Raw genomic sequence first — 15,521 nt, forward strand, 5'->3', positions numbered from 1 at the left:
TGGGCCAATTTGAAAACCTGGCCCAAAATCAAATATCTAAATACACTGTTAGATTCGGCATATCAAAGAACCCCAAGAATTAAATTTTTTATGAAATCAAATAAAGTTTAATTTTGGACCCTTCGAACCTCAATGTGCATCATGGTACATAGTGTGGACCAATTTAGAAACCTGCCAAAAATCTAAAAACACGGTTATATTCAGTATATTAAAGAACCCCAAGAATTACTTTGAATTGAACCCCTTTGTAATTGTTCAAGAAATAAGCAATTTATACAAAGTATTGGAAAAGTATTCTTTTTGGACCCTTTTTCCTAAAACCCATAACCCCCCAAAATCAATTCCAAACTTCCTTTTGAGGCATGGAACCTTGTGCTAAAATTTCATAGAGACCCATACACTTATACTCAAGTTTTGTCTCTGAACCAGAAAAAAAAGTTTTGGGCTCCTGTTTGGCCCCTAACTACTAAACAGCTACGACAATAACCCTCAAAATCAGTCCCAACCTTCCTATTGCGGTAAGGAACCCTGTGCTTAAATTTCATTGAGGTCCATACACTTATATTTAAGTTATTGTCTGTGAACCAAGATATTGTCTATGAACTGTTGCCCCTTTTTTGCCCCCAATTCCAAAACAGCTTCGACAATAACCCCCTAAACCAATATTGTGGTATGGAACCTTGTGCTTAAATTTCGTAGAGATCCATACACCTATACTCAAGTTATTGTCTGTGAACCAAAATGTCTTCGGACAACGACGCAGACATTGCCATAACATAACACGAACACAAACATTTGCAGTCGTTTAAAAATGAAAAATTCATGTCTTCCTTTCTTGAGTACATGAACATGTATTACTGAAAAATTATTACACCAGGATTTTCAATATCACAAACTAGTCAAAACATTTACTAAATTTTATCATCGGTACAAGGACATCATTCGTAAATATAAATCAACATGCAGACATCTTATATGTTCAGGTATTTCACATCCAATCTTTTATGGTAATATTCTTTACAAAGCACAAAAATGTCGTCATTCACCTCAAAAGCTAACCAAACCTTTAAACAGACTTATTCGGAAAGGATATAGTTACGATACTGTTGTCAGGTCATTAAGGATTGCATATTTATGGCCCCGCAACAAAGTTGTTGGGGCCATATAGTTTTACCCTTGTCCGTCATTCCGTCATTCTGTCATTCCGTCATTCCGTCATTCTGTCATTCAATCATTCCATCATTCCGTCATTCTGCAACAAACCATTATACAGACTTTTTTCTAAACGCCTTCTGATATTGGGCTGATTTTTGGTATGTGAGTTAACCATGATGAGTTACAGATCAAGTTTAAGTTTAGTTCGGCTCCGCTGATTTTTGCCGAAATTAAGGGTTAAACACTTTGAAAATTGTTGAAAATCAAAGTTATACAGACTTTTTTTCTAAATGCCTCCAGTTTGAACTGATTTTTGATATGTGAGACTATGAAAGGCCGTTCATGTCAAAAACCCGATAAAGTAACGCGTTAACATTTAAATAAAATCACATTTAACGTGATAAATACAGTTTTAACGCGTTAAAACAAGATTTTAACTGTTAAGAAAAATCAATATATTTAACGCGTTAAACTTTGCATTGATTAAGTTTGAGATTTAACCCAGAAGTGAAAAAAGACGTTTATCGCGATAAACTACCCGTCGCACTTGCCACATGTGTCATAATGAAGTACATTTAACGCGTTAAATTCAACACAATTACATAACTACGTTACATTACTTTAACACGTTAAAACATCATTTAGCTCGATAAAACATTGTTTAACGCGTTAAAATTTCGTTTAACGTGTTAAAACATTGTTTAACGCGTTAAAACATCGTTTAACGCTTTAAAATATTGTTTTAGCGTGTTTAAACGTAGTTAGGTGGAAGTATGGAATAATGATGTTAACGAATACTATGATCTGTTCGCATTTTTTGGAAATCGTGGTGTCCTGGATATCACAGACGAGGAGGATATGAAGATATTACATTTTGTCTTCCTCCAAAGATTAAACCATCCTCTTTAGCAAACCAGATTTCAAAATAGCAACCACGGTTTATCTACGGAAACTATAAAAGTCCTAATGTCCTATTTGTAACAGGAATCTTAAACAACATGAACTCTGAATGCATCGCTTTGTGCGATTGTCTATCAGAACTTAACACAAGTGCTGCAAATGAAAATATACCACCACAAACACAAGAAGATGACACCAATGAAGATGACAACATTTTAGCACACTCAGGAATGAATTACGTGTGACAGAAGATATTAATGACGTGCTGCATAGTAGTGATTTGTACGTACGGGCGAGGCAAATCTTTCAGAGGGTCCTACGAGACTAGACAACTTGTGTGTATGTGCGCAGATGACAAAAATTGAAAAAGGATGATTTCGAAATATGTGGTTTTTGTATGCCTAAATAGATATAAGAAGATGTGGTATGAGTGCCAATGATACAACTCTCCATCTAAGACACAATTTGTAAAAGTTATCCATTATAGGTTAAAGTACGATCTTCAACACGGAGCCTTGGCTCACACCGAAAAGCAAGCTATAAAGGGCCCCAAAAATGACTAGTGTTAAACCATTCAAACCGGAAAACCAACGGTCTAATCTATATAAAAAAAGAGAAACGAAAAACATTTATGAACCACATCAACAAACGACAACCACTGAACATCAGGTTACTGACTTAGGACAGGTGCAAACAAATGCAGCGGGTTAAACATTTTAATAGATACCAACCTTCACCCTTACCTGAAACAATAGTGTAACATCACAACATAGAAAGACACGCTATAAAATATCAATTGAAATGGCTTAACTCAATCAAAAGACATATGAACACAAACAAGTGAACGATTAAATTTGAACCATGACACAATGTAAATACAAAATCAATAAATTAAGGGGTGAGATAATAAACAATTTCAGAAAGTCAACCATATCTTCGGACGGACAAACGGACAGACAGAGAGACAGTCTCTTTCAGCTTTGCAGGTAGGGCACTAATAATGGGGCCCATTTCAGGGGAAAAAAATAAATAATCTGTTCCCCGTACATGCCATATTACAGAACAACGCAGTATTTAGATGTAAAAAATGTCGAAAATAAATGATGGCGCGGAGAAAAAAAAACCGACTTAGTAAGAAGTGAAAATAAAGAATAAAATCTTCCCCCTCCCAGGAATATCAAATGGTCGTCCTCTTACACCTATTACTGGTGAAACTTTTGGCACAGATTCATAACCTTATTGGGCATGGTTTACTAGATGCACGTTTCAGGCTCTTGTTTTATACATGTTTACAATTCACACAAGATTGCTAACTGGTATGTCCTCGGTTATCCGACTGACAGCCGTGTTACAATTTCCGATGGAAATATTTAACTGAGGTCTGGTTGATAAATAAAGTATAGATATGTCACATTGTCACCATATTCAGAAGAAAAAAAACTTCACTTGCAGAGACTTATGTAAATATACGTCAAACAACCCTAGTTTATGGTGAACCCCTAAGGTTAGATACATACATCTAAAGATGAAAAAAGATTGAGTGAAGTATCCGAAAACCTGACCTATAAACAAAATTTATTCAAGATGGGACGTAAAGACAGGTTGACAAAGGTTAATCTAGATGACCATTTTTTCAACGTAATCAGTGCATATATATATATACATTAAAAGTAAACTTAAATTTAATTAAACGTTGCTTTAAACGCATACAAGCTATTTTTATACAACCGTTAAAATTTTTTTGGGTGTGTATAATGCTATGATGTCGTCCTCGTCTGCATCGTCGTCATCATCCGACGACACATTTGGTTTCCTGACAATAACTTGAGTTTAAGGGCATACGATACAGTTTCGATCCCATGATCAATTATTTACGAAAAATTTGCATACAAGATATTTTTTCACCTAAGCAATTCAAATATGTAACAAATAATATACCTTCATGTACTACTTTAAGGTGGTACCAAACACCTTGACTAAAATTAATTTGGCTCGTTTAATTTTCATAAAATTTTGACAAAATATTTACTTTGATCCTTTAACAAAAATATAAAAATTTCAAAAAACTTGAACCACACACTTTATCGCAAAAATGTCATTGGATATATAGCAGTTTGACAAACACTAATTTTGATCATTGAGAAGCTTAATATTTCCTTAACAATAGGACGTGATTAAAGCGTTCAGCTGATTTTAACAGAGTTATTTCCCTGTAGTGTTATGTACCACCTTAAGAGACAAAGGGGTTGAAATTTTAGACATTTACTCAAAATTTTGGTTTATTGGACATTTCAACAGATAAACACAAGCGGATTTTTGTAGAAACATTATGAACATCTTTTTAACATAAATATACTCTTAATATGTACAACCGTTCTTTGGAAATAATTGATTTTTAACCAAGTTTCAGGATTTTAGGAAAAAAACGTAATTTTTTGCGTTATATTTATCAAATTTAAAAAAAATAAATTTTGACTTTTTCATTAAAATTGGTACAAATAATCTTCATGCGTAATCAAACCTAATTCCATTTAAAAAAGAGGGGTCCGTGTACTCGTTTTCAAGTTAAATCAGTTTAAATCATAAAAAACAGTCGAAAAATTACCTTTCACAGTTTGACGTCGCGAAAATAACATTTTACGTTTGCAACGTCATTACCTCCCCTGTAACTCTATCGTATGCCCTTAAAGTTGCTTTTAACGCATTTAATGTGCTTTTAACACGCTAAAGGAGCTTTTAACGTGTTAAAGTTGCTTTTAATGCGTTAAAGTTGCTATAAAACGCGTTAAAGTACCTTTTAATGCGTTAAAGTTGCTTTTAATGTGTTAAAGTAGCTTTCAACGCGTTAAAGTAACTTTAAACGCGGTTAAACCCTCTTTTAACGCGTTAAATCTTATTTTAACACGATAAATCTAATTTTAACGCGACAAGTAATTAATGACGATAATATTTAAATGAGCAGAAAATCTGTAAACATTATGGCGTTAGTTGACAAATATATGATACATGCGGCCAATTAATTAAGTAGGTTTCGAGTAAAATATGACGCCTTAAAATGTTGTTAAGGCGAAAGTAGAAAGTTTTTTGGTCATTTTTTGTAGTTAAGTAGTTAACGCGTTAGATAATTAAATAACGCGTTAAAAATGATTTTAATGCATTAAAACTGTATTTATCGCGTCAAATGTGATTTTATCGCGTTAAATATTAACACGTTACTTTATCAGGTTTTTGACATGAATGGCCTTTCATATGAGACTACCATGATGAGTTACAGATCAAGTTTATGTTTCGTTATGCTATACTGATTTTCATGTCTTTCAACACATCTTGTTAGATCTGCAGTACATCCACTTCCTGTTTGCTGATAGTTTGAAATTTATTTACTCATTGATCAAGGAAATTTTTCTTCAAACTAGTATTGGTCTTGAGAGCTTGATACTATCCATGCATGTTTGTGTCCACATGTGTTGATGAAATTGCAGATTTTTCAACTTTTTGAGACGGGGCCATTCGTGTGGTTCTGACACATCTAGTTTCACTACAAACCAGTAAAAGTCTGAAATGGCCTATATCTGTACTAGACTGTACTGATTTTTACTCGACCAGTCTGAATTGGTCTGAATTTTACTCGACATTACTCGACCCCAGTCTTAACCATACTGATTTGTACTTGACCCTTATATTTGCCATTGAAAATTGTCTGAACTATTACTCCACCATTCTGAAACAGTCTTAACCCATTCTCGACCTGTACTCGACCAATTTTTTCAGTCTAAACCATACTCGACCAAAGGTCTGAACAATACTCGATCACTCTGAACCATACTTGACCAAAAAACCTATAATTTTTTTTAATTTTAGCTGTTAAAATTAATTTCTTTTTTTCTGACATGACAACAGCCACAATAAAATAAAGATATATATAAAAACATATTTTTACATCCTTACATGATTCTCAGATTTATCAAATAGAGATAGTTAAATTAAGTTATCTTATATAATAATTTAATCATATTAATTTTAAAGTTTTAGAGTTTTGTTAAAAAAAAGATTTTCTTTTAACTATAAACCACACCTTTACTGAGGGTAATAAAACCTTATTTAGGTGCTTCTTGTTTGGCATGTGTTTTTTTTTTTTTTTAACTTAATTTTCCTAAATTCCTAAAGAAAAACTATAAAGGTTTCATGGTTACATACAATAGTTATATAATTATCTTTTTAATGAGGTAACAACAGCCAAAAAATCACTGAAATTGTTTAACCTTATATTAGAAATATATCTATTCTTATTATAATTTGGGATCTATTTTATATAATATATATCAAAAAGGGATAAAAAAATTAAAGAAATAGATAAAATTTTTCTTCTGATTAGTGGTAAAGTATAAAGTAATACCTCCTGCTTAGGGCAAAATCATTAAAAAGATCACACCTGGTCAGAGAGTATTAATTTCTAATTAACATTCATTAAAAATTGCAACATCCTTTAAAACTTAAATCGCAAGGCCTTTTGAATTCACTAGATAAGTAATACATGAGTTTAAGAAAAAAAGGGCTTTCTTTTTACCTGTAAAACACACATGCACTGAGGTAAATAAACCTTATTAAAGTGCTTCTTGTATGCCATGTCTTTAATCTTGACAAAAGTTATTTAAATTTAATTGAAATAATTGTTTTCTGCAACTTTGGAACACATTTCCTTTTTTAAATGGTTATCAAGGATTGTTATGGAAGTTCTATTATCATGATTATATTAAATTCTTGGTTTTACAAAACAAAGGTGTGATTTTTAAAATTTATTAAGTTGCTTTATATACAATTTTAAATATATTTTAATAAAAAAAATGTTCACTGCATTATTAACTAAACTCAACTGACACCATAAATCTATACAAGGCTCAAGTAAATGGTGAAAATTGTCCAGTAACCATAAAATATATCTGTAACATTCAAAAAAATTTGAATAACATTGAAAATATTAGTCACAATTCAGTTTTGAGATTATTTGATCAGCTTGTTTTATTTTTATTTTAAAGGTGATATATATATGTAAGTGTTGATAAATATGGTGTTGAATTTATATTATGTTTATTGTGAAATTTTGGTTTCAATGCCATATTGAATACATTTTAAATTTCAAATTTTTGTTCAAATTTCTAGCCAGGGGAAATAGCTGTTAAAAACAGTTCCTAAATTGATGAAATACAATAGATAGATACAAAAATTAGGTCCAGGTTGGTTAAGACTTAGTCGAGTATGGTTCAGACTAGGTCGAGTATGGTTCAGACTAGGTCGAGCACGGTTCAGACTAGGTCGAGCATGGTTCAGACGAAAAAAAATGGTTAAGTACTCGTCGAGTAAAGCTCGAGTACAAGTTCAGACTGTTAAGTATGGTTCAGACTACAGTCGAGTATTATCAAGTAAATTTCAGACCAATTCAGACTGGTCGAGTAAAAATCAGTACCGTCGAGTACAAATATAGGCCGTTTCAGACTTTTACAGGTTTGTAGTGTTTGGTATTAATATTAATTCACTCATAGGGTCTTTGCATCGGAAATAAACACATTTATTCTAAAATCGGTTGTTGGCATGATACGGGTTATGTTCTCATATATTTTATGATGGTATGATACTAAACCCCTAATGGGAGGGATTGTACTTGATTTTAATATGATGAAAACATAATCTTTCAATCAGTTTAATGGAGGTCTGGAGCTGGCATGTCAGTAACTGCTAGTAGTCCTTTGTTAACTTATGTATCATTGTCATTTTGCTTAGTTTCTTTTGTTACCTATTCTGACATCGGACTCAGACTTCTTTTAAACTGAGTTTTACTGTGCATATTGCTATGTGTTTCTTTATTCTACATTGGCTAGAAGTATAGGGGGAGGGTTTAGATCTCACAAAACATGTTTAACCCGCCGCATTTTTGCGCCTGTCCCAAGTCAGGAGTCTCTGGCCTTTGTTAGTCTTGTATGTTTTTTAATTTTAGTTTTGGAGTTTAGTATGACGTCCATTTTCACTGAACTAGTACACATTTTTAATCGGATTTTCGAAGGAAATATCGATTATTAAAATGGGGATGTACGGGCGGCTGCCAAACAGTGTCTCCACAATAACATGAAAACGTTTTTACAAATTTTTTTCAAATTTAAATATGTTGTTTCCTGGGACTTAATGAAGGTGTAGTTGAATTTTCAAAATTTTAGTATTTCTCCTTTTTGAGTTATCGCCATTTTTAATATCCAAAAGTGGAATTTTTAAATATTTTTCTCTTGTAATCATGTTATGACTTGTCTTAACTCACAATAAAAATTGGAGTGACAGATTTATTTGAAAATTTTCTATTTCCTAAGTGGTGATGATTATAAGCTATATCATTAGACATTTTGAAGTTCATTACATTATTAATTATTAATTAGATCTGGGTTATATCTTAGCATATGATGATCATTGGAGTGACAGATTTATTTGAAAATTTTCTGTTTCCTGATAAGATCTGGAGGACTGTATATATAAAGTTTGAAATTTACTAGTAGGACTGTATAAATGAAGTTTGAAATTAACTGTTCATTATTAGACATTTTGTAGATAATCAAGTCTCCATAAACCATATATATTCTTACCCTCACCCCCTTTCAATTTGAGAATGTGCTTTTATCTTGTAAACGGTCGAGATCCCCATCCCTAAACCATATATATTCTTGTATGGGACAATAACACAAATCAAATGAAATATTGGGGGAGTCCCTGAGTTTACCCCCACCCCCCATCTTTTTGAAAACTTGTTAACCGTCAAGATCCCCACCCTGAAACCATATATATATTCTTGTATGGAACAATAAAACAAATCAAATGAAATAAAAGGCGAGTCCCTGGGGTCACCCCCACCCCCTCCTGTTTGAGAACTTGTAAACGGTCGAAATCCCAACCCCTAAACCATATATATTCTTGTATGGGACAAAAAAACAAATCAAATGAAATATAGTGGAAGTCCGCGGGGGTAACCCCCATCCCCTTCTTTTTGATAATTTGTAAACAAACGAGATCCCCACCCCTTAACCATATATATTCTTGAATGGGACAATATAACAAATCAAATGACTTTGAGGGTTAGTCCCCTGGGGTAACCCCCACCCCCCTTCTTTTTGAAAACTTATAAACGGTCAAGATCCCCACCCTGAAACCATATATATTCTTGTATGGGACAATAAAACAAATCAAATGAAATATAAGGCGAGTGCCCTGGGGTCATCCCTACCCCCTCCTGTTTAAGAACTTGTAAACGGTTGAGATCCCCACCCCTAAACCCTATATGTTCTTGTATGGGACACTGACACAAATCAAATGAAATATAGGGGAAGTCCATGGGGGTCACCCCCACCCCCCATCTTTTTGAAAACTTGTAAACCGTCAAGATCCCCACCCTGAAACCATATATTCTTGTATGGGACAATAAAACTAATCAAATGAAATAAAAGGCCAGTCCCCTGGGTTCACAACCACCCCCTCCTATTTGAGAACTTGTAAACGGTCGAAATCCCCATCCCTAAACCATATATATTCTTGTATAGGACAATAACACAAATCAAATGAAATATAGGGGAAGTCCATGGGGGTCACCCCCACCCCCTTCTTTTTGAAAACTTGTAAATGGTCAAGATCCCCACCCCGAAACCATATATATTCTTGTATGGGACAATAAAACAAATCAAATGAAATAAAAGGTGAGTCCCTGGGGTCACCCCCATCCCCTCCTGTTTAAGAACTTGTAAACGGTCGAGATCACCACCCCTTAACCATATATGTTCTTGTATGGGACACTGACACAAATCAAATGAAATATAGGGGAGGTCCATGGGGGTCACCCCCACCCCCCATCTTTTTGAAAACTTGTAAACCGTCAAGATCCCCACCCTGAAACCATATATTCTTGTATGGGACAATAAAGCTAATCAAATGAAATAAAAGGCAAGTCCCCTGGGGTCACAACCACTCCCTCCTGTTTGAGAACTTGTAAACGGTCGAAATCCCCACCCCTAAACCATATATATTCTTGTATAGGACAATAACACAAATCAAATGAAATATAGGGGAAGTCCATGGGGGTCACCCCCAACCCTTATTTTTGAAAACTTGTAAACGGTCAAGATCCCCACCCCGAAACCATATATATTCTTGTATGGGACAATAAAACAAATCAAATGAAATAAAAGGTGAGTCCCTGGGGTCACCCCCATCCCCTCCTGTTTGAGAACTTGTAAACAGTCGAGATCCCCACCCTTAAACCATATATATTCTTGTATGGTACAAAATACAAATCAAATGAAATATAGTGGAAGTCCATGGGGATAACCCCCACCCCCCTTCTTTTTGATAATTTGTAAACGGTCGAGATCCCCACCCCTAAACCATATATATTCTTGAATGGGACAATATAACAAATCAAATGAAATTGAGGGGAAGTCCCCTGGGGTAACCGCCTACCCCCCTTTTTTTTAAACTTGTAAACGGTCAAGATCCCCACCCTGAAACCATATATATTCTTGTATGGGACAAAAAAACAAATCAAATGAAATATAGTGGAAGTCCATGGGGGTAACCCCCACCCCCCTTCTTTTTGATAATTTGCAAACGGTCAAGATTCCCACCCCGAAACCATATATATTCTTGTATGGGACAATAAAACAAATCAAATGAAATAAAAGGTGAGTCCCTGGGGTCACCCCCACCCCCTCCTGTTTGAGAACTTGTAAACAGTCGAGATCCCCACCCCTAAACCATATATATTCTTGTATGGGACAAAATACAAATCAAATGAAATATAGTGGAAGTCCATGGGGATAACCCCCACCCCCCTTCTTTTTGATAATTTGTAAACGGTCGAGATCCCCACCCCTAAACCATATATATTTTTGAATGGGACAATATAACAAATCAAATGAAATTAAGGGGAAGTCCCCTGGGGTAACCGCCTACCCCCTTTTTTTTTAAACTTGTAAACGGTCAAGATCCCCACCCTGAAACCATATATATTCTTGTATGGGACAATAAAACAAATCAAATGAAATATAACGTGAGTCCCCTGGGGTCAGCCATACCCCCTCCTGTTTAAGAACTTGTAAACTGTTGAGATCCCCACCCCTAAACCATATATGTTCTTGTATGGGACACTGACACAAATCAAATGAAATATAGGGAAAGTCCATGGGGGTCACCCCCCCCCCCCATCTTTTTGAAAACTTGTAAACCGTCAAGATCCCCACCCTGAAACCATATATTCTTGTATGGGACAATAAAGCTAATCGAATGAAATAAAAGGCGAGTCCCCTGGGGTCACAACCACCCCCTCCTGTTTGAGAACTTGTAAACGGTCGAAATCCCCACCCCTAAACCATATATATGCTTGTATAGGACAATAACACAAATCAAATGAAATATAGGGGAAGTCCATGGGGGTCACCCCCACCCCCTTCTTTTTGAAAACTTGTAAACGGTCAAGATCCCCACCCCGAAACCATATATATTCTTGTATGGGACAATAAAACAAATCAAATGAAATAAAAGGTGAGTCCCTGGGGTCACCCCCACCCCCTCCTGTTTGAGAACTTGTAAACAGTCGAGATCCCCACCCCTAAACCATATTTATTCTTGTATGGGACAAAATACAAATCAAATGAAATAAAGTGGAAGTCCATGGGGATAACCCCCACCCCCCCTTCTTTTTGATAATTTGTAAACGGTCGAGATCCCCACCCCTAAACCATATATATTCTTGAATGGGACAATATAACAAATCGAATGAAATTGAGGGGTAGTCCCCTGGGGTAACCGCTTACCCCCTTTTTTTTTAAAACTTGTAAACGGTCAAGATCCCCACCCTGAAACCATATATATTCTTGTATGGGACAATAAAACAAATCAAATGAAATATAAGGTGAGTCCCCTGGGGTCAGCCCCACCCCCCTCCTGTTTAAGAACTTGTAAACGGTCGAGATCCCCACCCCTAAACCATATATGTTCTTGTATGGGACACTAAAACAAAGCAAATGAAATATAGGGGAAGTCCATGGGGGTCACCCCAACCCCTTCTTCTTTTTGAAAACTTGTAACGGTCAAGATCCTCACCCCGAAACCATATATATTCTTGTATGGGACAATAAAAGAAATCAAATGAAATAAAAGGCGAGTCCCCTCGCGTCACCCCAACCCCCTCCTGTTTGAGAACTTGTAAACAGTCGAGATCCCCACCCCTAAACCATATATATTCTTGTATGGGACAATAAAACCAATCAAATGAAATATAGGGGAAGTCCATGGGGGTAACCACCACCCCTTCTTTTTGATTACTTGTAAACAGTTGAGATCCCCACCCCTAAACCAGATATATTCTTGAATGGGACAATAAAACAAATCAAATGAAATTGAATGGAAGTCCCCATGGGTAACCCCCACTCCCTTTCTTTTTGAAAACTTGTAAACGGTCAAGATCCCCACCCCGAAACCATATATATTCTTGTATGGGACAATAGAACAAATCAAATGAAATATAAGGCGAGTCCCCTGGGGTTCCCTCTCCCCCCCCCCCTTTTGAGAACTTGTAAACGGTCGAGATCTCCACCCCTTAACCATATCTTGGATTTGAATGACATACAGGGTCAATCCATAGGCGTCACTTATGCATATCACAAACCAATTTGTACTGGACTTTGCCCCATGTCAGGCGACCATGGGAATGACGAATTATTGGACCTTTTTTGGGAAACTTCGTAACAGCATCCTGTTACAATTATTTCTTGTTACAGATAAATTTTAAAGATTTTGAAAAGACATTGTATTAATGATAAATAAAATTTTGGATTTTTTTCTTCTTTTCTTTGGTAAATTGTTTGAAGAATTTTGTGGCAAGTTTGTTTGTTATTCTGTAAAAACTAATTTTCTGAATGCTATATTTTTTTTTGATGAAGTGAACTCCTTTAAAAACTAAGCTTATATTGTGTACGTATTAATAAACATATATTTAGATTTCTAATTTTGGGCCCAGTTTTCAAGTTGGTCTAAATCGGGGTCCAAAATTAAACTGTGTTTGATTTCAACATAAATTGAATATATATAGGGTTCTTTGAAATGCTTAATCTAAACCTGTATTTCTTTTTTAATTATTAATAAGATAATACCACATTGAGGTCCAAAGGGTCCTAAATTAAACTTTTGTTTAATTTAATCAAAAATTGAATTATTTGGTTCTTTGATATGCTGATTCTAGCAACGTTTGAGTGTTAAATCATATATAATTTTAGAGAACTTAGTCATCACTGGTTGTTGTTATTATATTATTGATTATAATTTGAAAAATTGCATCATATCTTATTTTAGAGAACTATTTATCCAGTTTGAGTTATTTCCCTTTGCACAGAAAATATTATGGATAAAATTAACCTGTGTTTCATTTCAACATAAATTAAATATATATAGGGTTCTTTCAAATGCTGAATCTAAACCTGTATTTAAATATTAGATTTTTGGGCCCAGTTTTCAAGTTGGTCCAAAATATCAGGGTCCAAAATTGAAGTTTGTTTGATTCAACAAAAATTGAATTTATGGGGTTCTTTGAAATGCTGAATCTAACCATGCATTGAGATATTTTGGATTGTGGGCTCCTTTATCAAATTGGTCCACATTGAGGTCCAAAGGGTCCTAAATTAAACTTTTGTCTGATTTCATCAAAATTTGAATTCTTGGGATTCTTTGATATGCTGATTCTAATATGTACTTAGATTTTGGATATTGGACCATAATAGGTATTTAAATGTCCAATTTCAAATATTTCAGTTCTTTGACCACATTCATTTTGTGTCACAAACCTATGCTGTGTCAAATATTCAATCACAATCCAAATTCAGAGCTGTTTTAAGCACAAATGTAGTGTCCATACTTGCTCAACTGTTCAGGGTTCGACCTCTTCAGGAAAATCCGGTTTGCTGTCACTCTGACAGCCTCTTGTTATTTAGTTGCCAGCTGAGGACCACCTCCGGGTTCAGAATTTTCTCGCTGCGTTGAAGACCCATTGGTGGCCTTCGGCTGTTATCTGCTCTTTGGTTGGGTTGTTGTCTCTTTGATATATTCCCCATTTCCATTCTCAATTTTATTGTTTGTTATTCTGTATAAACTAATTTTTTTTTAATGCTATATATATATTTTTTGATGGAGCAAACTCCTTTAAAAACTAAGCTTATATTGTCTATTAATAAACATATATTTAGATTTCTGATTTTGGGCCCGGTTTTCAAGTTGGTCCAAATTGGGGTCCAAAATAAAACTGTGTTTGATTTCAACGTAAATTGAATATATATATAGTTCTTTGAAATTCTGAATCTAAACCTGTATTTATTTTCATTATTAATTAGATAATACTACATTGAGGTCCAAAGGGTCCTAAATTAAACTTTTGTTTGATTTCATCAAAAATTGAATTCTTGGGGTTCTTTGATAAGCTGAATATAACGATGTACTTAGATTTTGGATATTAGACCATAATAGGTAAATGTCCAATTTCAAATTTTTCAGTTCTTTGACCACATTCATTTTGTGTCACAAACCTATGCTGTGTCAAATAATCAATCACAATCCAAATTCAGAGCTGTTTTAAGCTTAAATGTTGTGTCCATACTTGCTCAACTGCTCTGGGTTCGACCTCTTCAGGAAAATCTGGTTTGCTGTCACTCTGACAACCTCTTGTTATATTCTGGTGTATAAAATATATTTTAAAATTTTGTGCAATTTTTAGGACCAGGACCCTCGGTTGCAGCTGTCATAGGAGGTATAGCTGGAGGTTTGCTAGCAATCATCATTGTACTGCTGGTAATATGTTTTGTTCAAAAGAAAAGAAAAGGTAAAATACTGTATTATAAAGCATGCCGACTTTTTATAACTTTATTGCATTTTATTACTTAAAGAGCGAGCTTGACATATTTTTAAATAGTAATTGGTAAAACACATTGCAATGGTAAAATTATGGATCTGAATTCAATTAATTATGTTTATTATTGTCTTTTTTCTCATCCCTACAGGTTGCACTTTGTAAATACAGCTGTTTCACAAGCCACGCCTCTTTTGGGGAGATATATAATATTCATAGATATGTTATTTTGTGAACGTACTGGTTCCCAGATATGATCTCTGTGTTTCATCTCATAGAGACATAACTTGGGAATGTTACCAGTATAGAAAAACATGGTAGCGCCTAAAATTTAATTCTTAAGAGGTCCAAAAATGGAGGTAGGGGTAGTATAGAATTTTAGTATAAGTTTAAACTCTTAGTAGTTCACGGCATATAAAATATATATAAAATATGAAAATATGCTGCACAGCCCTATATTTTGACCTTTGAATAAAATAGTAGTGCATATCAACTTTCTGTTCTGGGATATAATTTTTCACGAACATTCACAGTAAAAGTGGCACAG

General features: G+C 34.6%; 1 protein-coding gene across 1 annotated transcript in view; it reads left to right on the forward strand.

Annotated features, from left to right (window-relative positions):
* LOC127701675 (uncharacterized) overlaps window positions 1-15,521 on the forward strand; it is a 150,061-nt gene that overhangs the window by 20,418 nt on the left and 114,122 nt on the right. The window contains exon 3 of the mRNA XM_052205672.1: window positions 14,843-14,947. Coding sequence (XP_052061632.1) covers window positions 14,843-14,947 — 105 coding nt within the window. The remainder of the gene's footprint in view (window positions 1-14,842; window positions 14,948-15,521) is intronic.

This window comes from Mytilus californianus, unplaced genomic scaffold (assembly GCF_021869535.1).
Source record: "Mytilus californianus isolate M0D057914Y unplaced genomic scaffold, xbMytCali1.0.p SCAF_5, whole genome shotgun sequence".
NCBI lineage: Eukaryota > Metazoa > Mollusca > Bivalvia > Mytilida > Mytilidae > Mytilus > Mytilus californianus.